The following is a 26,359-nucleotide window of genomic DNA, read 5'->3' on the forward strand; positions in this document are numbered from 1 at the left end:
ATTAAATTTCACTTTCATTCCTTTGGAGTCTAGGAAAACGGGTGTGATAATTCTTCCTCACCTCAGGCCCAATGGGAGCATCCACAACTACAAACATTACCGTCCCTGATCTCTTTTACAAAGACCCGGGCTCACCCGGCCCTGCGAGTCCCCGTGCCTTACATAAGCCCGGCAGGCTGGTCTGGCGTGCCTCCCTCCACAACTTAAGCACCAAGCTCTCCTACATCAACACCCATATTGGAAGTAGACAAAGTTTTAGAATCTCCTCTGAAACTGACAAATGGTGGTAGAAAATACTTGTTATTAGTAGAACAGACATCTGAGAGTCACAGAGTTTGGCTCCTCTTGGGAGGACAGACGTCCCAACACACCCATAACAGGACAGCTGTTCAGGGCCCCATCTCCATCTACAGGACAAATCGGCCTTTCTGCCCTGGGCTCTGTGTCCATCTGGAGTCGACCAGACCTTCCCCCTCTCTCTGCCTGCTTGTGATCTCTCGCTCTGTCACATACATAAATAAAAGCCTAAAAAAAAAAAAAAAAAAAAAGAACTGGAATCGACTACTTTCCCCAGGTCCAATTGTGGTTTTCAGGCTGAAATGGCTCATTTAAAATTCATTCTCCTCACCTTATTTCTCTACTTCACTATAAACACTTCCTCAGCCAAAACTTCCGACTCCCGCGGCCAGCCACCCTCCAGCAGCGCAGTGTTTATTAATCAGAGAGCCCCGGGCACTGAAATTCAAAGGACAACCCCGAGGAAAGTGAACTTCAGGCGACATACAGCATGCTTCCAGGGGGATAGGCCTGTAGTGCGGGGTCACTCCCTCTGAGGCACTAAGAGGAGGTAAATATACTACGGTCTCCTCCCGCATGCTGGGCAGGGGAGTGGAAAGAAACTGTCAGTGTTTCTGGATCAGGAAAATTCAACCCTCTCCGCGCTGTGCGGAAGATCTGACGGCACAGGGCCCTGAACTGTCCAGCAGGCCAGCCGCCCGTGCATACCCACATCCTTAGGCCTCTGACACCACCCAGTGGCCCAACGATGCACAGGCAAGCTAGTAAGGCAACAGCCTCCAAGGCACCAGAGGAGCTACAAACCCCGCCCAGGCAGTCCGAATCCCTTCTGCAGCCACTCATCGGTCGGAAAAATGAGTACACGACGAGGACACGAGGGATGCCAACATCGGTATCATCGAACAAAAAGAAAAGATAAACTCGGCTTTGAAGGGAAGACAGGATTTCAGGGGGTGAAGTGGAGAAAGACCAGGACAAGGATGAGAAGATACATGCAAGATGAAACACCTGGCATGGCCCTGTCCAGCTGGGCCAGGGGGTGGGGTGCAGCTCATCAGTTAAGTTGCGTGTGGGTGCGCGCGCGCGTGTGTGGTGTGCGGGGGGGAGGTTGTCAGGAAAATTATTTTGTCAGGATTAGTAAGATGGGACTGCAACAGACAGGAAAGGAAGGAGAAACAAGTTTAAAAGCGTCCACGGCCGTGGAGGTAAAAAGCACCGAGAGCCTGTCTGGGGCTGCCTGCAGAGGGAACGAGAAGGGAAGCGGCGTGAGGGCCCTGCCGAGGCAGAGCTGGCCGTACCTGGCTCGACAGTAGTTACGAGGCCCCCAAGATCAAAAGGGCAAGTTGGAGTCCGGGTGCCCAGGGAGAATCAATGTCATAAATGAGAAGCTGGCACGTATATGGGAGAAGAGATGAATTTGATTTTGATTATGTTTAAAATCCAAGCTGACATGTCAGGGAGGTACTGGAAAACAAGGTCGGTCTGGAATTTAAGAAATCAGGGTCAGAGAGACAGACTTGGGAATTACTGTACAGAGAAGCTTCAAAATCAACCACCTTATAATTTATACCTCACTATAAAATACCAAAAAGTTAAGTACCCAAGAAAGGTGAGAGAGTCCAAGGAAAGAACCTTGGGGAACACCTACTATTAGGAAAGGAAATAAGAGGGAGACTGCAAAATGCGCAGGAGAGCAGAAGGAATAATGAATGTCAAACATCTTGGAGGTCAAGAGACAGGAAGGTTTCAAGAAGGTGGGGACCATCCATGTTGCTTCAGAGAAGTAGACAAAGAGGCAGAGTGAGGAAAGGCTCTGAGAGTCAGAACAGTGTTCTGTGGAGATACCTTTGGACTGAAGGGAAAATGCCATTTTCTCCCTCTTCGAGATCTCCAGCTCTCTCCTTCAGTGTAGTTACGTCCATTAAAGTTACTGCCTTTAAAAACTCAATAGCCAGCAGTTAATCACAACCTGAGACCCGTGTTTAAACAATTCAGAAATGTTTCCATTCATACTGTCACAGGGACAGACCTTTTACACTTCACCTATGTTTTATAAGAAATACCGAACTCTTCTTTCCAGCTCATTTGTTCACTGGTTGGCACGGAAAAGCCCAGGTTTCTAAAGGCAGCACGAGGTATAATAAAAAAGGACTTTCGGCGTCAGTCAGAGCTGCGTGTGAGTTCTGATTCTACCACTTGGGTCTGTTTTTCTTTCTATAAAATGGGACGATACCATTACTCTGCAGGAGCCGGTTTAGAAAATTAGAGACATTTTTGCAAAGAGCCTGTCTGTACAGGGCAGGGATGGACATTATTCTTCCAGCTTCTCATTTCTGCAGACCGCACTTCCTAGACTCAGCAGCAACAGACACTGCGCATCACGGAGGACACGGTTCCAAGTCTATAAGAGCTGCTTCCCCGCTCACTGGCCTTTTAAAGAACCAGGGAGCTCTGTCAGTATCCCTGGAGCACACTCACACTCGATGAACTACGGTAAACCAATATACCCAGGCGCCCAAAACACAATCCTCGCGCTCTTTAGTTCTTCTCCCTCCTGAGGGCTCCCTGGATAGCCAAGATGAGAGCTTCAAAGCGATCCTCACCGATGAAGAAGAAAAGAAGGAATTCCTGCATCGACTACACGATGAACAAGGAACTCCCTTCCTCCCTTCTCTCCCTGTTGGTAAGACCAAATGCCCTGTGTTTATAGTTCACGGGCTTTGACTCTAATAACGCTGTTTCCGAGTACGTCAGGAGTGCACGCCAGCTCTTAAGTCCCGTCGCAGCAATACAGCGAAGGAATTTTTTATGACCGTACTGAAGCCCATTTACCTCAATTTAAATGATTCTAAGGAAAAGTCTTTTCTAAGGAAACTCCACGGTGTTTCCACAATTTCCAGATTTACCTTTACGTCAGAATCCACGCCCACTACCAGCTTTCACCACTCCCATTTCAGATTGCTCTTTAGTCACTGGAAAGGCCACGGAATAGAACACTCCAAAGATACAAGGGACAATGAAACGGTAAGAACAGGAAGGCTAACGACATCCAGAAGTGCCCTCCTACCTGCACTCGGTGAGAGCAGAGAGTCTTTTTAACGCGGGGACCTCAGCAAGCGAAAACGTGTCTGGTAATGTGGCGAGGCTTAAAGTACACCAGAGGAATGCAGGCTCTCGGCTACCCCCACACAGATCTCCAGATGGCTAAGACAAACCAAGAACGACAGAAGGACACGAGAGGCAAGCACGGATGCTTCACATTAGGATTTCGCGAGACCTCCTCAAACAGTACCATCAGAGGACGAGAGCACACACCTAGGCTCCAGGTGCAACACCAAAACTGTCTGCAGTAACCCAATGCGTTAGACACACTACATTTCAGTAATAAGATGCCATCTTTATCATATTAATCACTCCCCCCCCCCCGCCCTACCTGCAAACTCAGAGCAGGCTCAGTCCAGTAATTTATCTTTGGCGTACACGTTCCAGAGGTTAAGGCAAGTACTTGAGAAAGTGGGCTCTGGCCCAGAAACTATGTCCTATGGAGACAGAGATAAAAGCCTGCTGTAGAGGAGTGCGACCGATTCGCAAAATTCATTACACACTAACTTTCAAAGACCTTTCGAGGACTTCCTTCACCAAGAGACTAACTGAATCAAGCAAACAAGAATTTCTGACCAAGCTTAACGGGGACAGTTTCTCTATCATACTCACAACGTTAAGATGAAAAGTCTTCCGCGCGACTGCAAAGCTAAGCCAGAATCACTGGCGTCTGGCTCTGACACTGCCGTTCACATGTCATCACCTCCACGCCTGCTGCCGGTTCAGTTCGTTCAGTTAGTTGCCTGGGTTCCAGACTGGCTAACAGTAAGTAGATGCTCTCGGCTTACTGATAATTTGTTTTTAAAAAAGAGAAAGCTAATTCAATCTTAAAAACTAACTTAAACACCAGTGTTATGCAATAAAAAGCTGTCTGGATAACTCTGTCTCTTATAATCTGGACCATTCCTAGACATGTTTAGAGTAACTTCCCTATGGTAGAAACAATCCAGAAACCAATCTATCTCCTGAAAACAAAGTTTCATTGGTCACCCCATGCTTTTAAAAGCCTGTAACTCACCTGCTAGAACACAGGACCCCGAGTGTGAAAGTCTGAAGGTCTCAGTCAGCCACAACAGGGTGCACGTCTGCAGAGCGTCTTCTCCTAGAGTCCTTTTGCTCTTGAAAGGTCAGTATTGGTTTAAACTGGCAACAAAAACGCTGCTTGCTTTTAGCTCTCTCTGAAGACAAGCTCCCGTCTTAGGTTGATTCTACTCAACACTAAGGATCACAGCCCTGGTACTGATTCCTATACTTTCCACAGACCGCTGTACAAAATGCCCTGTCAGGTTGGTGGTTGGAATTAAGGCCACAAGCAAACTGGCCTTCCACTTAGCCATACTAGGAAATACTTCCTAATAAGATGTGACAATTCTTATGCAACGCTCTGAAATATAAAGCATCTTCAGAAAGGTAAGAATTTGACAGTTGTGGTCGGGGACTAAGAATACTGATTCACTGTATACAAAGACGTCACCTGGAACTCAGAATGGGAAACCCCCGGGGGAGGAGGGATTCTTACCTCCTCACACAGAGAAGAGCAAAGTTATGCCTCTTTCAACGTATGTCCTGTTCTCCTCCCAGCCCCACTCCCCCAGCACAGATCTCCAGATCTCATAAAAACACAAATAATAAAAACGTGGTCTCGGCCCACCTCAAAACCCTCCATCCAAAAGTCTACTTTTCAACAGGGAGAGCTCAGACCCCGGATGGTGGTAATGAAAGCTGATCAACTCTAATGTGATCACAGGTCTGAGTGAATACAGTTGATTTCACTGCAATATTATCAACACTTTTAATTTTCATCTGTCCTTACCTCCCCCAAAAAGATGTAGAAGAAAAGCCAACACGAGGTTAAAAAGCTGCATCTTTGCCATCATCCTGTTAAGATGGTCCAGCTGCAGAGATCAAATAAAATGCTCTGCACTCCCTGCTGCCTAGCCCAGACTCACTTCCAAGAACAAGGAGACCGTCTCATGGTCTAGTCCTCTGATAATCTATTGATGAGGACCACTGCAGAGCCCGATGGCTTGGGAAAAAATGTATTCTATTCAAGGCAAAAGGAAAAAGCATAACGGGTAGCTGGAGCAGAGGCAACGAACAACACCCAGCAAGGGAAGGAATTACAATCCTTGTGTCAACGCTGATCACGTGTGCTAACAGAGACCAGGAGGAAGGAAGCAACGAACTAAGGAAGGTACTGATGTTTCGTCTAAGAACGCAGAGAGATACACACAGACTGCCATGTAATATTTCCTCTGTCCTGACCTCGAAGCCCCACCACACAGACCTCAATCGTGTTCAGACGACAACTGTAGGTGTGTACCCACAAAACATATATCTACGCTGACCAATTAAAAATGATTTAAAGAAAAAAAGAGAGGAAAACATGTTCGAAAGCAGAATGCAAAGAAGCGTAGACTAATGCATACCTTACTCAAACTCAAAGCCTCAGCAACGATGTGTAAAGAAAACTTTTTTTTTTAAAGTGTCCATCCTATGTTAGGGATTGAACAGCTTAACACAGGTTCCCTTATACAATACTAACAACGACCCCAGGAGGTAAGTGACATTATCCCACTTTGAGAGATGTGGAAATTAAGAGTCAAAGTTTAAACAGCTTGACCAAGGTCACAGGGCCAATAAATCTTAGTATTTAAACTCAGGTCTGTCCAGCTCTCAAAGCTGAATTATCTTGTTCTTACTGATACACATACTTGCCACCAATAATAATCTTATTCCAGTTCATTTTCTAATGAGGACACCATGAGGAACCAAACTTCCCAGTGTCAACCTTTAAGGACTCCCTGGCGTAAAGGTGTTAACCATCAGCCAGGCCCACCTTCCAGAGCCGCTCAGCTCTTCTGCCGCAGCCCACGGCCATCAACCACAGCACTATTCTCTGCTACCAGAAACCTAAGAGTCCTACAAAAATTACATTTACAAGAATGTTCGGGCTCCCTCTTGGGCCCTGGCCCATGCTGCTAAATGCACAGATGACTGCCCGGCTCACCAAAAACTCTTCAGACCAAATAGAAAAGAACAGCCGAATTTTTTTAACCCCAAATTTACTACTATGTCCTGAAAGGTTGGAATTCGGAGGTGGCCTGAACTCAGACACCAACTGACGGCGCCGTCACTTCCCAGCCTGACGAGCAGCTGGATTCACCCCTAAACAGAAACAACGGTCCAAAACCCTGAGAAGGGAAGAGACTGGATCTGACGAGAGGCCAGAACTCAGGCACGCGAATTCCCAGCTTTCAACAGCGTAAGAATCACGACCCACCAAGAGGGAGACACACGGACTTGTAGGCTTCACTGGGGTTATTTGAAGATACACAGCGATAGTTTAGGACAGGAAGTCAAGATGCCCACAGCCAGTAAAACGCGTCAAAGTAACTTAACCAGAGCTGGAACGCAGCCAACAACAATACCCCAACTCTGGGATACTGTGGCAGGAATTTTAAGACTTCAGTGGTCAGCACTTGAGCATCAGGGTAGGGTCTGTCTTGGGTTCAGGAATTCAAATGCCTTCAACTCCTACTCACCTTTCCTTCTTTATCACTGAAGTAGGGCCAGGCTGAGCTCCTGAGAAAATAGGTCTGTTGATTCTCTGAAGGGCTGAGAAAAGTTAAAGTTTAAATGGCAAAGGTATCTCTACCAAACATCACGATAAAAATATTTAGGAGTACACCTCAGAGTCTTTTTAGACCTCCTCAGAACGATTTAGTCCCGGAGTAAGTCGAGCTCCTGAACAAATAACCCACCCAGTTAACAGGAATAAAATGAACCAGGGAAGTCGTCTCCCGGCTCCACCGAAACGTAAAAAAGCCACCTAAAAGGCAAACCTGAATCCTTCCGACGCTAACCCATAAGCAAACCTCTCAGCAAGAAGCCACAGAGCAGGGGGAAATCCCGGGGAGAATGTGCTAGCGGAGTGCCGGTTTGTTTACAGGACTCCAGCAACAATCATATGAGTCAGAAATTCAAGCCACCAGATGCTTTCCAACTAACAGGGAGCAAATGGTACGGTTCTGCGGTGCCCTGGAAGGTCTGGGGGTGAGGGGAGGCAAGCTGCGAGAATTGTATTACAAAGGGAACAAGAGCGGACGGCAACAACTGACTTGGACCTCGGCCTTCCGTACAAGGTGCTGGGCCCGAGAACTCGCGGTGGGGGAGGGGGCACACTGCGCGGTGGCCCCGAGGTGACGGGGAGACGCAGGGCGACCGCTTCCCCCGGTCTAAGGGGTAAAAACGCGCACACAAACGGGTCACCCCAGGAGCAAGACGTCCCAGAGGACTGCGGGGCAGGCTTTTGGGGGCAACCCCAGGGCTGACCTGAGGCAAGGGCAGCCAGTCGTCCCGGCGGAGACCCGGGTCAGGGCCAAGAACAGACCTGAGCCCCGGGAGCTCGGGAAAGGAATCCAACCTATCCTGACGGGGAGCGGGCCGGGGGCGAGGGGGTCAGGAGGCCAAGCCGGAACGAGACACGGACCGGATAGGTCAAGGGGGGGGGAGGGTGTCCGGCTGGGGCAGTTACAAGCACGGGAGCCGACGAGGCTCAGCAGCCTGCTTCCCGTCTTGGGTCATCCTTCTGCCAGCGGCTGCTCCGACTGTTCCAGGCCCAGCCGCCCCGTCCACTGCCGCCACCAGCGCCGCCGCCATCTTACACTGGCCAGCGGCCGCCACCACCGCCGCCTCCGCTCTCGGCGCCTGCGCCTGCGCCGCCACGCTTTCCGACCGCGTTTGCGACGAGGTGCTGGAGGAGACTGAGGGAAGAGTGGTCGCGCGAGCTCTCGGCTCCCAACCCTCCTCGGAGGACGCAGAAGGGGCGGGGCTTAGGACCAACGGAAAACAGAGCGAGGGGCGCGTGCGCACTCCCGGGAGACGGAGTTGCTTTCGCGGCGGGTTCCGGGGGCCTCGCTTTCCTCGCGCTGGCAAAGCGGCCGCGAGCTGGGACCCTCCCCGGGTTGCGGTGGTGTGGTGGAAATAAACTTCATTTCTGGAGGGCTGGCGGGCGACCTCCTGCGCGGCCTCCATTTTGCCCTGCTTTTCAATACTGGGAACAGGCGGTTGCCGCTGGGTTTTCTCTGAAAACCCCATTTCCTTTGAGGACCTTGTTTTCTTCAGTGGTTTCTGCACCTTCGACACCCGTTTCCCCCTGAGAGCTCCCATTCCCCCCTTTCCAGACTCAAAGAAGGGAGTCGGAAGCTCAGGGTGCCGCGGAGCTCTTCCAGGGGCTGTTTGTCCGAAGGCGGGTGCTGGGCCGTGGGTTCCCCAGCATGGCCTTGGTGCTGTGCAGAGGCTCGGTTCGGACGCCCGAAGGGAGCCTGCAGAAGTCTGGAGAGGCGGCTGCCAGGCGCGGGGATTAGGACCGGCCTGGGTGCAAGCGGCTGACCCCTTTGACCTCCTCTATCGCTACCATGCAGTTATGTCATTATGTATTACTTCGACTGTCGCAATGGACACCTAGCTGGTTTGTCTGCTTCCGCTACTTACCCGCCAGTTAGACAGAAGGCAGCCAGTGTGACCTTGTAACATGTAAGTCAGGTCATATTGTTACCCCAAATCCTCCTCATCACACAATAAAAAAATTAAAAAAAAAAGCGATCACAATGGCTTGCAAAGGGGGCCTCACGCGTTGCTGCACCTGTTTCTCTGATTTCATCTCCTCCCATGCCGCCTGCCTCTGGCTTAGCCCCATTGGCCTTCTCTGCTCCTAACTCCAGCCAACGCATGGCCCACCCTTAAGGCTTCTGCATTTGTTCCCCCTTCTTGGGATAGTCGCCTACCAGATCTTTACCAGACTGGCTCCCAACACTCAGATCTCTACTGAAATCCTACTTCTGGGTGGCAGCTCTTGACTGTTCCAACGCAAATGGTATCACAAACTGCCGTCCTCCTCTGTCTTCTCACTCTGCATTGTTTTTTCCGAGCATTTTTTTTTTTAAATCTGTGAACACTTAACCTATAATTATGTATCTGTAATCTAAGTATGCTAATAGAATATAAGCTCTGTAAAGGCAGGGACTTCATCTTTCTCATTGTTGTATCCCCAGCATCTAGAAGAGGACCAGAGCACAAAGTAGCTCTCTGATGCCTTCCTTACCACTCTAATCATTCTTTCCTTCGCTCCGGCAACATCTGTTGAATTCCTGTAGCGTGTAAGGCTCTGTTCTAGGTACTGGGGCTGAAGCAGTGAAAAAAACCCAGATGCCTACATTCACAGAACTTACTTATTTCTCAGTGCAGGGGTTGGGAGTGTAAGGGGAAGACAGGGCCACATACACAAAAATATTAAGGTCATGAAGACTAGCTGAAAATAAAGCAGGGTTCACCTGAGTAGATGTGTTCTTTCACAGAGGGGGTTCAGGGAAGTCCCTCTGCTGTGGTGACATTTGAATAAAGATTTGAAGTGAGAGAGTGAACCATATACACAGAGGAAAGAATCTTCCAGGCAGCGGGAACAATAAGGTAAAAAGACCTGAAGCCTGAGTGTGCTTGGTGTACCCAAAGAACAGCAGGGAAGCCAGTGTGGCCGAGGAGCAGATAGGCAATTAATCAGTTTGGAGATACACGATGGGGGCCAGATCGCTCCCAGATTTATAGACTAAGGAGAGGACTTTGGATTTTATCTCCAAAGAGTGCTAGAAAGCCATGAAGGATTCTGAGTAAAAAACTGACAGGGTCTGATTTCTAAGTAAAGAGATTTACTCTGGTTGCTTGCTTCTTTGAAAACCGCCCGAGGGAAGCAAAACAGAAGCTGAAAGACCAGTTGGGAAGGTTTTGCAAAAGATCTGCAAGACTAGCGTTGCAGTGGGCGTGGTAGAAAGTAGTTGGATTCAGGCCATACTTTGAAGGTGGCAGAGGTGATTTGCTAATAGTTTGAGTATGAAGTGCAAGATAAAGAGTCAAGCTATCTCAGATTTTTTGACCTGAGTGACAGGGTAAGTAGTAATGCCATTTACTGAGATAGAACTGCAGGCAGGAGGGGGGGAGCAGAAGGGTTTGTTTGGAGTTTTTTTTTGTTTTTTTTTTTTTGGAAAAATGTCCAGTTCTATTTTAGACATGTTAAACTGGCGATGTCTTTAGATTTCCAAATGGAGCTACTGAGTAAACAATTGAAATATGAATCTGAGGTTCATAGGAGAAGACAATTGGTGGTGTAAACTGGCGTATAAACGGCATATATAACCATGGAGTGGGGAGCGCTTACTTGATGTGGAAGGAAAGCAGTCTGTATACAGGCTGGACCCTCTAATCCCAAGGCACCCCAACTAGTAAAGGTCAGGGTGGAAAAAAAAATCCAGCAAAATTTATTTAGAAGGAGCAACCAGGAACTATAATTTAAAACCCGAGAGTAAGGGGTCTTATAAAACAAATTTCTTAAACGTTTCAAGAAGGACACTATCAACTGTCATTCTTGTTGAAAAGTTTGAGGTTAAGATGACTGGAAATTGACCACTGGATTGGGAAACACGGAGGTTAAGATTGCCAACAAGAGTGATTTTGGCGGAGCGATGGTTACTGGGATCTGGTTACTATGCTTTGATGGACACCATTGCTCTTACCACCAAATCTTATTTTTGGGCTTCTCTATTGCGTTTGAGGTTGTGATGATCCTTGACCCCTTCTAAAAATTCACTCTCACAGACTTCTGTGACATGTATGTCATAGTTCATGTATGTCTCTCTTTTTTTTTTTAATATTTTATTTATTTGACAGAGAGAAATCACAATGAGGCAGAGAGGCAGGCAGAGAGAGAGGAGGAAGCAGGCTCCCCGAGGAACAGAGAGCCCGATGTGGGGCTTGATCCCAGGACCCTGAGATCACAACCTGGGCCGAAGGCAGAGGCTTTAACCCACTGAGCCACCCAGGCGCCCCTCATGTATGTATCTTGACAATTTGTTTCATGAGCTTCTCCTCCTCTTCATTCCACATGTGCTTCCGAAGTGATCTTATTCATTCTCACAGTTTAAACTACCATCCAGATCCCAAAGCCTTTACTGCCAATCCAGGCTTCTCCTTCAAGCTTTAGAATCACATACTTGATAGCCAATGGCATTAAAAAAACCCACTTTAGGGGCACCTGGGTGGCTTAGTGGATTAAGCCTCTGCCTTCGGCTCAGGTTGTGATCCCAGGGTCCACATCAGGCTCTCTGCTCGGTGGAGAGCCTGCTTCCTCCTCTCTCTCTGCCTACCTGTGATCTCTCTCTCTGTCAAATAAATTAAAAAAAAAAAAAAAACCCGCTTTATTAGAGTGAAATTCACATACAAGTCACTCATTTGAAGTGTGCAATTGAACGGCTCTTAGTACAGTCACAGATATGTGCAACCATCACAGTTTTCCACCATTTTTATCCTCTCAAAAAGAAACCCAGTACCCTGTGCTATTATCCCCTATCTTCCCATTGCCCTCCAGCCCTAAGAAACCATTAAGTACTTTGTATCTATGGATTTCCCTATTCTGGACTTCCATATGAATGAAATCCTACATTTTTGTGTGTGATTGGTTTCTTTCACTTAGCAGGTCTTCAAAGTTCATCCATGTTGTATCATGTATCAGTATTCCATTCCTTTTTATAACCAAATATTGTTCCATTGTATGAATATCCCACATCTCGTGTATCCCTTCATCTGCTGATGGACAGTTTGGTTGTTTCTTAAGACTATTATGAATAATGCTGCTATAAAGATTCATGTTCAAGTTTCTGTGTGGACACATCTTTTCTCTCAGATATACACCTGGGGTGGAATTTCTGGGTCATGTGGCTAATTCTAAGCTTAATCATTTGAGAAACTGTTTTTCAAAGCAATTGTACCATTTCACATTGACCCAGCAGTGTATGAAGGTTCCAGTTTCTACCCATCCTGACCAATATTTGATGATCTGACTTTTTATTTCCAGCCATCCCAGCAGATAGGAAGTGGTATCTCACTGTGATTTTTGGTTTGCACTTCCCTGATGACTAACAATGTCATGCATCTTTCATGTCTATTAGACATTTTCATCTTCTTTGAAGAAATGTCTTATCAGATCCTTTGCTCATTTTTAAACTGTCTATTTCTGAGCTTCAAGAATATATATTCTAGGGTGCCTGCATGGCTCAGTGGGTTAAGCCTCTGCCTTCAGCTCAGGTCATGATCTCAGGGTCCTGGGATGGAGCCTGGCATCGGCATTGGGCTCTCTGCTCAGCAGGGAGCTTGCTTCCCTTCCCCCTCCGCCTGCCTCTCTGCCTACTTGTGATCTCTCTCTCTCTCTGTCAAATAAAAAAAAATATATTCTAAATCCAAGTTCCTATCACTTGTATGATTTACAAATATTTTCTTCCATTCTGTGGGTTTTCATTTTTGATGGTGTCTTTTGAAGCTCAAAGCTTTCTAGTTTTGATTCAGTCCAATTTATCTTTTTCTTCTGTTTTTCATGCTTTTGGTGCCATATCTAAGAATCCCTTGCTAAGCCCAAAGTTATAACAGTTTTAACCCTGTTTTCTTCTAAAAGCTTTACGGTTTTGGTTAGGACTTTTAGGTCTTTGACCTATTTTAATTTTATCGAATGTGAGGTAAGGATTAAGCTCAATTCTTATCTGTGTCTATCCTTGTGCCAATTGCACACTGTGTTGATTACCATTGCTTTACAGTAAGTTTTGAAATCAAGAAGTGTGAGTCCTCCTTCTTTTTCAGGACTGTTTTCTTCTGAGTCCACCACAATTTCATGTGATTTTTAGAATTACCTATCAATTCCCACAAAGAAGTCGGCTGGGATTCTGATAGGGACAGCACCGAGTGTTTAGGTCATTTGGGAGTGCTGCTGTCCTGATGATGTCAAGTATTCTGCTCCATGAACATGAGAAACTTCTCCACTTATTTAGATCTCCCTTGTTTCAACAATGTTTTGTATTTTTCAAGTATAGGTTTGCACTTCTTTTGTTAAGTTTGCTCCTAAGTACTCTTTCCCCCCAAGTATTCTTTTTATGTTATTGTGAACAGGATTGTTTTCTTAACTTCATTTTTGGATTATTCATTGCAAACGGATAGAAGTACAATGGATTTTTGTAAACTGATCTTACGTCCTTAGAATTTCCTATACAAGATCATGCCATCTGCAAATACGGCTTTATTTCTTCCTTTCCAATCTCAGTGCCTTTTATTTCTTTTTCTTGCCTAAGTTTCCTGGCCAGAACCTCCAGCACAATGTTGACTAGAAGCAGTGACAGCTGATATCCTTGTGTTGTTCCTGATCTTAGGGGAAAAGCACCCAGACTTTCACCATTAAGCCTACTGTTAGCTGTAGATTTTTCATAGATGCCCTTTGTCATGTTGGGGAGGTTCCCTTCTCTTCTAGCCACTGGTAGTTTAACTTTCCCAGAGTGAACTCACCTTTCCTCTACCTTTGTCAAACTCAGAACTTCTCCTATTCCTATCTCTTATTTGACGCCACTGTACTGTCTTAGGGCTGGATGCCCTAGAAGCAGAGGTCGAAAAGGGATTCTGTGCAAATGGTTTACTGAGGGAGTGCTCTCAAGTAAAACCTGTAGCAGAGTGAGGAAAGCAAGACAGGATAGGGGGGAAAGTTAGGTAAAGATAGGGGTTCCTAAGTCTACCCTCCACTGGGAACTCTTTGGCACATATCCGGCACATCTGCCCCACCCTGAGGAAAGGGGGAAGAATCACTTGTTGATAACACAATTACCGATTACCTGTCATCACTGATAATGCAATCTCTATCAGAATCCCAGCTGCCTTCTTTGCAGAAAATGGCATCGTACCATTGTCTGTGATGCTGTCCCTGGGAGGCAATAACCTTCCAGGAACTTCCAGAAGTGGCTCCATCGGCACAGAGGGCAATTCCCAAAAGGATGCAGCTGTGAGCTATTTGCAGCCAAGACTTCTACTTCCTGGTAAAGAGGCTCCCGACGGGGTGCCGATAATGCTTACTTCAGTCCACTTCCACCTGGCAGTGCTCTAGTTAACCACGATTTGGGGGGACATGTACAAGAAGGGTCCCTAAGCTGTAAGTGATATTATCTTCCTTCTGTAGTGCCCGTTCTAGATTCATCTCCTCATTGACTGGCACTTCCATTCGCCTAGATGGCTTATCCAAGAGTAACCAGACCCTCATCCCTGAGGGTTCTGAGCCCCTAGAGATCATGCCCTTATCAGGATGTAATTGTTTTCTTCCTCATTTACAGTGAAAACTGAGTATAGGAGGACCAAGAGAGATCTCAAGGATCATACGTGCATCTTCCTCTCCATGTCCTGTCAGCAGCAGTCCTACCTCCCAGGCAGTGTGGGAACTTCTTTGCTTGATAGTCTGCATGCATTAGGAGCTCCAAGCGACCAGAAGACAGCATATGTTTAAGTTTACTGAGATTCTTACGTTGAGCCTAATAGAAGGCTCTCCCACCCCACCCCAGCCTGCCGCCAAAACCAGGACCTCCAGACCCACAGAATTTAAAGTTGCAGGGGGAGGACATAAAACTTCTCAAGTACATCACTGGGAGTGACGCTGAACAGGGTCACCTCTGTTTCTACCCTTCGTCCCGTAACTCCTGGATTCTACCTAAGGGCTGAGGATGGCGCACCCCATTATGGTCATGAAGGTCTGTACACTGTACTGTAAAGGACAGCACCGCATTCTCGCTGGCACCACCAACGTACCTTCCAAAGGCCATCCCAATGCTCTACTGGGTCAGAAGCTTCTGGATGGAAAGGTATTCGACAGGAAGAGTATTCCTACCGTCATGTCCCCACTGCTGCACCTGCTTTGTCGCTGCATGGGTCCCTTGTCCCAAGGCATGATTATACACGGTCCCACACCAGTAGGTCAAAAGTCTCGGAGTCTTTGGATGGTAGTACTAGCTAAGGCACTTTCAGCAGGAAAAGCACAGTGCAAATACGTGATCAGAGGAAGCTGTCGGGTGTGACTTTTCCACCAGGTGGCGGGCTCTTCTTGAGCCTTGGTACTGAACTAGGGGACCAGCACTGCTTTGTAGCTGCCGGTCAGGTATTTAAAAATAGCTAGGTCAGGGGCGCCTGAGTGGCTCAGTGGGTTAAAGCTTCTGCCTTCAGCTCAGGTCATGATCCCAGGGTCCTGGGATCGAGCCCCGCATTGGGCTCTCTGCTCAGCAGGGAGCCTGCTTCCTTCTCTCTCTGCCTGCCTCTCTGCCTACTTGAAATCTCTGTCAAATAAATAAATAAAATATTTAAAAAATAGCTAGGTCAGCCGGTAGGAGAGGAGGCCAGTGCTAATAGGTGGGTAAGTATCCATCTCTGCCGGCAAGGGGATTCTTCTCGCGAGCACCCTGTGCGAGAACCCCGCGAGGTGAGGCTCCTGACCAAAGCGTCCTGTCCATTCGGTTATTAGTCAACACTTTTCTGGTGAATATTGTAACAAGTCCTGGTCTCACAGACCCACTGAAACGCTCTTCACCAGACCTTCTCCTGCATTTTCTTATCTTGTACCTTCTGGGCTCCTGATCAACCAGCCCACTGGCTGTGAGTTCACGTATACATTGGCCTCAGGCCACTTCTCTCTCCACACAAAGTGATCAGCTACAGTGCCTGAAGAACTACTGGTTGAGAATTTCTCATCACGGACTCTCAGGCCCACTCTAGATGGGGCTGCTGAGAAGCAATGGTCCCTCTTTGTCTTGCCCTGACGCATCAAACCAACTCATCCACCGACCGGACCTGGACAAAGGGTTGCAGGAATCCTGACATTGCCACGGGCATGAGCTAGGACGAAGCTAGCCCCGTGTAACAGACACAGGTAAACGGAGGTCTGGGGACCCTTGTTCATTTCAACTTACTTGTGCCCACCAAGTGTGTGTGGGCTTCTTCCCAAGTGCACCACTTCCGCTGTAAGACGGACGGCTGGTGTATCCGCCCAATCTCATGACCCGGTGGGTCTCACAATGACCAGAGGGCTCTATGGTCACACAGTCACTTGGTCCTTTGTGGTCAGGCGCTGACTGGGTCTCTATCGGGGCCTAATCGTATGCTAGGAGATGCTTTTCAAATGAAACTTTCTTTACCGCAGAGGCCACAGCCTTCCTCTAGAACCCTAGAGAACTACGCTGGAACTCTCCTACTGTGGATTGCCCTAGAATCCACACATCATCTTTCCCTACCACAGACACCTCTAGCACCGCGGAATTTTCCAGGCCATACGGCCCACGCAGCAGCGCTGCTTGAGTCGTAGCCTGGATCTGCTGCAGGGGCCTTTCTCGCATTCCCAAGTACAGAATATGGGGCCTCCCAAACTGGAAGAGGCCTACCACGGCACTGGGCTTCTTTCCTGCAGTAAAGGATACAAGATGCAATAGCTTACCCTTTGCCTTACAGAGCACGTCCCTGCTCACTCCAGACCACGGGACTCCTACTAAAAACTTACTCAATGTGGTAGGACCCTGTAGCTCTGCAGGATTTATCTTCCACTACCTGGAACAGAAGTGTCTCACCAAGGAATCCAAAATACTTGACAATGTCTTTTCTTCAGGTCTGATTAGCATATCCTCATTTCCTGAGTAGCATAAGCTTAGTAGAGCACGTGAGCTGACATTCTGTAGAATGCCCAGCTCCCTCTGGACTACACTGTGACAAGGGGGGAGAATTAACAGAGCCCTAGATCAAGACTGTGAAAATACACTGGTGCCCATCGCTTCTGAATGCAAATTGCTTCGGATACTTCTTTCTGATGGGCACTGCAAACCATATTCACTGCATCACAGGGCCAGCGAACTTTCTGTGAAGGGTCGGAAAGTACGTTTCATCACCGTACACCCATGGCAGAGGCTCTAAACCACACTCAGCGCTGTACTGCAGCAGCGACCAGTGCCTGCCGAAGTCCGCTGCAGGGCACAGCAGCCCAGTGTCTGCGAGAGCCAGACCGGAGAAACTAGGAGGAAGTGAAGGAAACCCACACCCTGCATTCTTCTACCTTTCTAAGCACTGAACTATCACTGCCGTTTTCCCTAGAATGCAGAACGATTTTCTTATTTTCTACCTTGGCAGAACTGGGGATACAGTATCAGGGGCTTCGACTGGGGCTTTCTGCCAACTGCCAAATACGTCCGTTCTGATTCTACATTTGGAAACTGATAAAATGACCATAAAGTGGGTTTTTAGACCCACTGTGAGGCCAACTTGGGCGAGCACTTGGCTCTGAGCCCACTTCTATCGCAAAGGGGATGAGCGTAGGGAGGGAAGCGCTGTGGTGGTCCTTTAGGTCACTGGGTATCAGAGTCAATTCCGACCCAGTATCCCTGTTTTCCAACTTAAAAAATTAGGTCGTCTTCCCCCAACACATAGTTAACCGGGTCAACTTTCAGTTGACAGGTCGAGTCTGAGAACGGTCTGAGGCCTAGAAAATGGGCAAGGAATTTTGACTTTTCACCGAAGTTACTGACTCCTTCTTCTGCGTAATCATTCTTGAGCTCCTTTAACTAAATGTAAATCAGCACTGTCCTTGGCTGACCGTTCATCTGGTCCCTGGAATCAGCACTGTCCTTGGCTGACCGTTCATCTGGTCCCTGGACCACCCACTCTGAACATGCTGCCCTTCCCCACTCTGCTTCCGAGAGTAAGTGCTGCCGCTTGGCCTCGGCCATGCCAGGATCCTATCCTCCTCACTGCTACCAGGGAAACCAGTTCTTAAACATCCCCTCCCATCAGCCTCCACCCACAGAGACAGCCACTTCTAAACTTCTCAAAGATACCAGTGACCCATTCATTAGTGCCTTTCCTTTACAAAAAAGTTGTCCTCAGGCCTTCCTGAGGAACATGGCCAGCCAGCGGGTTTTCCAGTATAATATATATTCACTTCCTCTAGGCCTTTTGATCATTTCTCACATGGTCCATCATCTCAACTTCATTTACTGTGGGCCATCGTTTTCTCCAAGTTCCCCAAAGCCACCTCAACAGAGGGCTCTTGGGGCCCTTGCCAGGTTGGTCCAGAGTCACAGGAAAATATTCTCATTATCACAAATTCCATAGGAACTCAATTCTTAATTCATGAAACCATCCAAACAACTATAAATTTATTATCTAACATACAATATTTTGGAACAAAGGGGCAGCTTTAAATCCTTTAAAGTTTGAGAGGAGCATAAAAACTCCTCATAGAGCTTAAACCTAAACCCTGTGATGGTTATTTTTAAGCAAGAGAACAGGCTAGAAAAATACCATAAATATCCTTACAGTGACACACCTTGCCAAAGAAGCAAGTTCACAAGAGACAATCCTCACGGGAGAGAGAACAGGTACCGAGACTGTCCGGTGGCTGACGGAGCTACGGAGCCCGGGGAGGGCCCAGCAGTGCTACTCAACGTGGTTCGAAGACTTGTACCGGTCCGTGAACAGCTTTCTCACTAGTCTACGACATGATGAGTTAGTAACTGAGTGTTTAGACACCTTTCAGCATTTTGACATTGCTGCGATACCCCAGTGCACGATCCGTGGACTTCTCCTGCTGAAAGGGGTGTGGTCAGTTCAGGTGTGCGGAAGCTCGTGGGGTGGGCGGCATACTGTGGAAGCTGCACCACTGTCATGGAAACACATCTTAGGATACAAAGCACTGGGTATTTGTAAAGCAGAAAGCCTGGTCCTTTACCAGACAGCTTGAGAAGGACTGCTCTGTCCTTCCCCAAGTCCCGGAATCAGTCAAATAATGCTTTGGGAACAGACAGTAACCAACTGGAGGTCAATTTGTTTATGTTCGATCAAAATGAAAACAGACGGCCTGGCCTGGGAACAGAACTGGACTGGAAAGGGCATCTGTTTCAATGCCTGGAGTAAGGCCAGAGTAGGCCAGCAGGAGTGAGAATCTGTTAAAGCCAGCTGCCCCTATGGGACAGGAGGCACACGGATCAAAGGCTGGGGCCTCTCTGCTCTTCCCTTCCCCTCTGTACCCTCGTCCAGTTCTGGCCAGGACTAGATGGAGAGACTTTAGCCCTTCGGGCTCTGTGACCCATCACAAGTCCGCCTGCATGGTGCCCATATCCTCCTCTGGATTCAGACTGGGGCGCTTCCGCAGTCCGGTAAGGAACAGTGGCTGGAAGTTCCCAAACAGCCTGAGGGCCTCAGAGCACTTCCTCCCTCGTCAACACCACAGAACATGCAGGATCACTTGAAGGGGTGAAAAGCTTTACCCAAGGGAAATGGCATGGCAGGTGCACGAGGACTCAGATGCCCAATGTACCCTTGCTCTGTGCGTCAATTTCTGAGTGCTGAACGGGACAGCCAGCTGGCCTGACCAGAGTGCCCACCAATACCGGACAGCCAAGGTCCACGGATGCAAGGAGAGGTGCCAGGTCAACTCAAAAAAAAAAAAACCCAAGTAATTTAAAAGAAAAGGTTAACAATATATTACTAACAATAATGTCAAATGTTAGGGTACAGTACCAACTGAAGGGCTTGCCAGATTGAAACACCCAGAGGGAGGGAATGAGGCAAGATGGCCACTTAGTCTCCTTTGCCAAGTGAGGCGCAGACTGAGCTGGGGAAGGCGGGTGACGGTAGAACCCAGCACTTCGAGATTATGCAGAACTAGTCTGCAAGCAGTCCTCACTGCGGCTTACAGACGGTGGGGAAGACCCAAGAAAGACCTGAATGAAAAACAGGCCACACTCCTCAATCAGATTATTTATTAGTCAAGAAAAAGGACCCAGGCTGCACTCCACTCCCATTCCCAAGTCACCTGCTTAATCAAGGGACAGGATTCAAAGAATCAGAGGTCTCAAATATCTGGGGAAGAACAGTCATTCATTTCCTAGACCTGACACTGTAATTATGTATGTTTCCCAATCAGAGTGGTGGATGGTCCAGATGAGGGGAGACAGGACGGCCCTTCTTTGTCACAGCTTGGATTTCAGAAAAGGGTTGGAATAAACGAGTATTTAAAAAGAGAGACGATGAGGAGAGGCAGGGGGCAGAGGAAGGTCAAGGGCTGGTTTCACCCAGACCACAGAGCACTGTACAAAGAACCGCGGTAGCAACTTGAGTTCTCAGGCTGGAACAGGGAGTTGAAGGCTCAGCACCTAAAGAGAGGAGACTCCCAGGGCTTCTCTCTCAACCCTACTGTGATTAGATGCAAACCCCCCACCTCCTTTTCCTTCACGAAGTTCGTAACAGTCTGTCTGAAGGCAAGAGGACATGGTGACAGACCTCGAGTCCCAGTCCAGGCTAAGTTTCTCCCCATCAACCCCAAAGGCTCTGCCCAAAAGAACTAGAGAAATACAGAGTCCCAGGACTCTGTCTCTGCTCCCCAGGTCCCAGAAGGAGTAGAGACAAGGCACGAAGACCCTGAATGCAAAAGTGAACATCAGAGTGGCCATATATAACATTATCTGGGAGGTAAGAAAGTCCATGCCCCACGAGGGATGCCTTTCTTCACCTGGAAGGTAGCTGGGCCTTTGCTAGCAGCAGAAACCACATGGATAGGGCCCACAGAAACGGCCCGCACCATAGGCCATATTTCTAGAAAGACAGAGTAGAAGCCTCAGCTGGTGTGGCACAGTCCCAGTCAGCTGGGACGACACCGGGCAGCGGGCAGACTGCTCTTGAGTCGGCTCTCCTGCCTTGGCTCCCAGTGGCTCTGCTGACTCCAGATGCTCCCCCGGGCTGGGACTCAGTGACAGACACGTGCTGTGTTTCACATGATCAGACACTGTTCGCCATTGGCACCTGGTGGGCCCGACAGATTGAGGGCATCCAGGTCGAAGTTGAGGCCAGGAGGCTGGAGAAGAGATGGAAGGACTGAGATTACTGCTCCTACCTCAAGTGAGAGCTTCCGAAGGTGCCTCCCCAGAGCCACAGTGGTCGCCTCACGTGAAATCATTAAAGATTACAGAATTCCAGAGACTTGGGACTCAGATTCAAATCTAGGAAAAGATATACTCACCATCTCCCCAGCCAGTTCTTTTGGAGGATGGCCCAAATCCTGTAGCTGGAAAGTAAGAGGAACTTGAGAAACAGAAGATCCTAGAAAACGACAGAGCAACCCAAAGAGGAATCGGAGTCGTGGTGTCTCTCCCGTCTTCTGGGGACCAGGCTTTGGGACCTCTCTTGTGCTCCCTCCTCCACTGGCTCTGGCAGTGTGGCCCTCTTCCCGGACCCTCCTCCACCAAACACCCAGCACCAGTGGGCAGACGGCGGAGGAGACCTCACCTGCTGCATGAGATCCAGCACTAACTCAAAACGAGCCTTCTGAGTGGCCTCGCTGTCTGTCGGGGTCTCGGCCTCAAACTGTGCACATATCTTGCCCATGACACTGTGCTGCTCCTGGTACTTTTCAAACTGCTCTGGAGGAAGAGACTCCCGGTGACTCTGCAACCATTCTGGGTACTAAGGAAAGAAGAGAATGGGTGGGGAAGAATTAATGAACAACGGAGAGGAAAGGAAATTAAATGTGAGAAACAATAAAATATGAAGGGAAAGGGGAGGACATGGAGGAAGATAAAAACTAAAGAAGCGAGTTCAGTGCCAAGCAGCCGCACAGACTCCGACCAGACGACCGGCTATGCGAGCACGGATGGTCACCAGAGGGCGGCGCACTTCTCGGTGGAGGCCTACACAGGCCTAGTTTAGCCCTTACAGGCCATGTGTGAGCTCTGTCACAGAGTCTTTCTTCTTTCTGTTTTGACTTTACAACTTTAAACTTGTAAGAACCATTCTTAGCTTGAGAGTTGGCTTTGGTCCACCCAGACCCTGGCCTGCTGACTCCTGGTCTACACCGCTCACTCCGCACTTGACCACACGTAGTACTGTGTCACGGAAAAGCTTCTACTCCTGTATTTTGTTTCTTGAGCGAAACCGTAAGCTCCCTGACAGCAGAGACCATCTTTTACACGACTCTTAAACTGCGCATAGCACAAAACCAGCCAAAGAAAGGGCTGGTCAGACAGCGGTCGGAAACCAGTGTACAGAAACCAGAGCTGAAGGACCGCCCCTTCCACCTTCAACATCTTCGGTGTGGTACCCTCCCACTCCAAACACACAAAGGAGAAGAGAGTGGGTGGCCTGTGCCCTCGAGTCACTCTCTAGCTCTGCGGGCTCTAGGCACACGAAGTAGCCCACAGAGGCTGACGCAACGGACAACCAGGAGGAAAAGCAGAAACACAAGTTCACAAACCTTTTCGGTAATCTCCTTCAGAGATGGGTACAGCACGTCCTTGGACAGGAGGTTCTGCATGATGCTTTGCATGATGGGGAGGATGTTGCCCTCCCCCTCCCCTTCATCCATGCCCAGCCCTTCCATGGCCTTGGTCAGTTCCTCCTCTGACATGCCTGAGTTCTAGAAAGGACAGGAAGGAGGTGAGCCAGTACAGGTGGTCTCTGACCTCGGACCGTTTTCAACTTTATTAAGATGGTGTGAGAGGGACGCACGTTCCGTAGAAACTATACTTCAGATCTCGAATTTGGATCTTTTCCCAGGCTGGTGATATGCAGAGGATACTCTCCTGTAATGCTGGGCAGCGGCCACGGCTCCCAGGCAGCCACACCATCACCAGGGTCAACAACTGTCACACTGGTGACCGTCCCGCCCCCCACAACCACTGCTTTTCACTTTCGGCACAGCAGTCAATAAATTACACGAGATACTCAATACCGTATTAGAAAACGGGCTTTGTGTGGAGGACTTTGCCCAACTGTAGGCTCACGTAAGAGTTCTAAACGTGTTTAAGGCAGGCGAGGCTAAGCTGTGATGTTCAGAAGGGTAGCTGCATTACATGCATTTCTAACTTATGACATTTCCAACTTATGATGGATTCATCAGTTGAGGAAGATCTGTATATGGCCTTCTTGGGATGCTTACCGCCCCCTCAGGTGGGAAAGAACTATTTAAACTTGCCTGCAGCAAAACAGTGTGGCAGGAACAGACTTCACATGCTACAACATAGGGTCTGTCTTTTGAGCCTCTGCTGTCCTGTGCGTGAGAGATCCTGGTGGGCCCCACCCCGTTCTCTCACCTGGAGATCAGTGGCATTTTTGGCGAGTCCACTTAGTGTCTCCTTCAGGCAAGACGTAAATTCTTGTTGGGAGGTTGCGTCACTGCCTAAGGAAGGTGAAGAAAGACAAGGTCTTCAGGTTTTAATTGTCTGCCTACCCACTGACCTGGTTATCAGCTCGATATGCAACATTTACTGGTGGATCACCAGCACTCCAAATCTCTGAGTCCTCTGTGTCTATCTTCACAGGCATTTTCACCAATCTGTGTGTCAGTCTGTTCTCCAAGATGACACCCACAGCACCGTGACCTTTCAAGTGGTCGGTTTTCAACAATCTTTTCAAGGACTTTCCAGCTCATCCCTTTCTTGAAGCCCTGTAGCCATCCCTCTTCCCATCTCCGGGCCCCACCCCATGGCGGTGATAGCGCTATCGGCTTTACTGAAGGTTCTCCCGTTCTGGGGCAACAAAGACCAGCGAAGTTTGTTCCCAGTGTTCCAGCCCCGGGGCGCCTCCTCACCCACTCTCCCCGCGGCCTCCGAGAGCTTCTGGAACTGCTCCACCAGGTGGGGCTCTTCCTCAGCCAACTCCTTCATTGCCTTCTCGAATTCCGCAGTGGCTTGGGAAGCCAGCTCGCTGTCGAACAGTTCCTGGAAAAACTTCTCTTGGGAGGCAAAGAGGGCATCCTGCAGGAAGGGGTGGCAAAAAGGCATGTCTTACTCGGCAACCCTCTGACAGAAGCCACAGGCAGTGGCTCTGGGAAATGCAGAGCTTCCCTCCTGCCCACCTCCGCTGGACATTCTAACTACCTCTCTTTAGGAGAACAGTAAATAATAAATAAGGCTTCTGGCCACTAAGGAAAGGGTATGGGGTGGCATTCCCAAACCAACCACTGAAACCTACTTTTTTTTAACTTCCTCGAGATCCCACCAGTCCATCCTCAAAAGTCCCTGTTTACCAGGACTGAGGCCTGAGAGAGCACTCCGTGGTGTAAAGCCAGGGCCTCCTCCCCCCAGTCCACTCCAACCCGCGGGGGCTTGTCCCACCTCTGCTCAGAGATGCATGCCCATCCCCTCCCCCTCCCTTAAGAGGGCGGAATTTATACTTTGGCAGTGTCTCCTGGCGATCTCTTCTGGGGCCCCGAAGCATCAGGGGCCGTGGTAGGAGGGGGTGCTGGGGAGGGTTTGGCCTTATCGAAATCATCAAGAGCACCTTCAGAGACAAGAGACACAGTGTGTGTGTTGGGGGATGGATGAGGATGCAAGGCTGGGGTCAGGGAGGGGTAGTTCTGGGCAAAGCATTAAGAGAACAATCTTTCAAAGTGCCAACCTTCTTAAATTTTTCTTTGTCTCCCTCTCCTGGGCCCCCCTCAATAAGCTTCCCACTTCCCTCCTCATTACCCAATTTATGTGATCAAAGGAGAAGAAATCCCGCAAGGTGGAAGAGGCATCCCTCTCAGAGCTGGGGGGAGACAGTGAAAAGCTCTGCAAAGACCTCTCCCTCCACACAGTGCCTTCCTTGCCACATCTAATGATTCCCCCGGAAATCCCATGCACGTATCCAAGAGGAGCAGAGAGCACAGACATCCATCCGCCCCTGAACTCACTCTGGAGCCCTCCAGGGATTAATTTTTGGCAAGAAAGCTGAAGCCACATGATCCTCCACCCAGCCTCCCAAGGGTCCGGGTTCTGGCACGAATTGAGGGACCGCGCGCTCTGCTCTACTCCCGGGAGAGCATTCAACTCCCTTCCCTCATCCTGAGATTCAGCCCACCCCGGGCCAAGCTCCCAGAGCTCCCTCCCGTCTCTCTGCAGCTGTGTGCCAATCCGCACGGTCGCCTGGCACTCTGACTTCTGCTCATCCTTCCACCTCCCCACATGTCTGTCACTGGGCAAGAGACAAAACATACTCACCTCTGCCCTGAACAACCCGGGTCCCCACCCCCACCCTGCCTGACGGGCCTAAGGGGGAGGGCACGGCCCACGGCGGGCAAGCGGCCAACCGAACAGCGGAGGACAGGGCTAAGGCAGAAAAGAACCTTCCGCCTCTCCCAGGAGGGTGAGCTGTCTGCCCCCAAGGCGGCAGAAGGGGGTGGGCTTGAGCTCTGACCGGTGAAAGAACCGGCACGGGGCCTGCTGAGCAAAAGGTGAGAGGCCTGGCGGAAGACGAGTGAGGAGAGGACAGCGCACAGAAGGCCGCGCCACGGGCTCGTCGACACTCCAAGCAAGCAGTCGGTGAGCGTCGGGGTCGCTGGCCACCGAGGACCGAACGCTGCGGCTGGCGGGAAGGAAGCTGCTCGTCTAGAGCAAGGGGAGCTCGGGTCGGGCCGTGACACGCCGCCGGTGCGTTACCGCTTTCCCTCCGGCCCGGAGACCAACGGTCTGACGGGCTCAGGGGCCCACGGTGGCTCCCTAGCTCCCGCCGCGGAGGAAGCAGAGCGTGACCCAGAGATCTTCCTCGAAGTCGCAGGCTGACCCTCCGCCCCCGGCCAACATTTTGGAGAGCCCCTCCCGCTCCACCCCCTATATCCTAGCTCAGTTTACCCTCGAATGAGCCCTTACAACCGCCCCCGTCGGGCCTCTCCCATAACGAGCTCTTACTTTCCAGGAGCTCTTCCAATTCCCGGTCTGCGTCGGCCCCAGCACCACAGTCCTCCTCGGCAGCGGCCATCTTGCTCTCTCCGGCTTGCCGTAGGAGGCGGGTCTCCGAGGAGCCTTCGCCCCGCCCCCGATCCCCGCCCCTTCCCCTCCTGCGACCAATAGCAGTGCAGGTCGGTGCGGAGCCGCCATTTTTAAAGGGACAGGAAGCTTTGTGGGTTGTTTTTGTTTTTTTGTGTGTTTTTTCCCCTCCCTTCGAGCCAGGAACCGTTGGACTAACGGAGTGGAACCTGCTGTTAACTTCTGCCAGCTTACTCCGTAGCCTGGCTTCCTTTATTTCAACTTCTCGCATTATCCAGAGAAGGAGCTCTTTCATCGTTTTCCCTAACACTTGACGCACTCCGGCATTCCGTACAGTT

The 26,359-nt window shown here is 49.4% G+C and overlaps 2 protein-coding genes across 11 annotated transcripts in view; both read right to left on the minus strand.

Moving 5' to 3' along the window:
* Nucleotides 1–8,217, minus strand: part of DCAF8 (DDB1 and CUL4 associated factor 8) — a 41,581-nt gene extending 33,364 nt beyond the window's left edge. Inside the window, exons 1-4 of one of the 10 annotated variants that reach the window (XM_045982353.1) lie at nucleotides 8,067–8,217; nucleotides 6,945–7,017; nucleotides 4,418–4,542; nucleotides 4,012–4,186 (exon numbers count right to left, since the gene is read on the minus strand). The gene's annotated coding sequence lies outside the window, so the exon portion shown is untranslated. Of the gene's footprint in view, nucleotides 1–3,730; nucleotides 3,837–4,011; nucleotides 4,187–4,417; nucleotides 4,543–6,944; nucleotides 7,018–7,734 lie in introns of those variants that run through there. The other 9 variants (XM_045982348.1, XM_045982352.1, XM_045982351.1 and 6 more) reach the window with 9 other exon arrangements.
* Nucleotides 8,218–20,025: 11,808 nt separating this feature from the next.
* On the minus strand, nucleotides 20,026–26,029 carry PEX19 (peroxisomal biogenesis factor 19). Its single transcript, XM_045983510.1, has 8 exons — nucleotides 25,944–26,029; nucleotides 24,449–24,555; nucleotides 23,864–24,029; nucleotides 23,367–23,452; nucleotides 22,529–22,690; nucleotides 21,565–21,741; nucleotides 21,299–21,343; nucleotides 20,026–21,133 (listed from the first exon to the last, which is right to left on the minus strand). Exons 1-8 carry the CDS (start codon nucleotides 26,011–26,013, stop codon nucleotides 21,050–21,052), a joined length of 897 nt encoding a protein of 298 aa, XP_045839466.1. The 5' UTR covers nucleotides 26,014–26,029; the 3' UTR covers nucleotides 20,026–21,049.
* Between the last annotated feature and the right edge of the window lie 330 nt (nucleotides 26,030–26,359).

Source organism: Meles meles, chromosome 17 (assembly GCF_922984935.1).
Source record: "Meles meles chromosome 17, mMelMel3.1 paternal haplotype, whole genome shotgun sequence".
NCBI lineage: Eukaryota > Metazoa > Chordata > Mammalia > Carnivora > Mustelidae > Meles > Meles meles.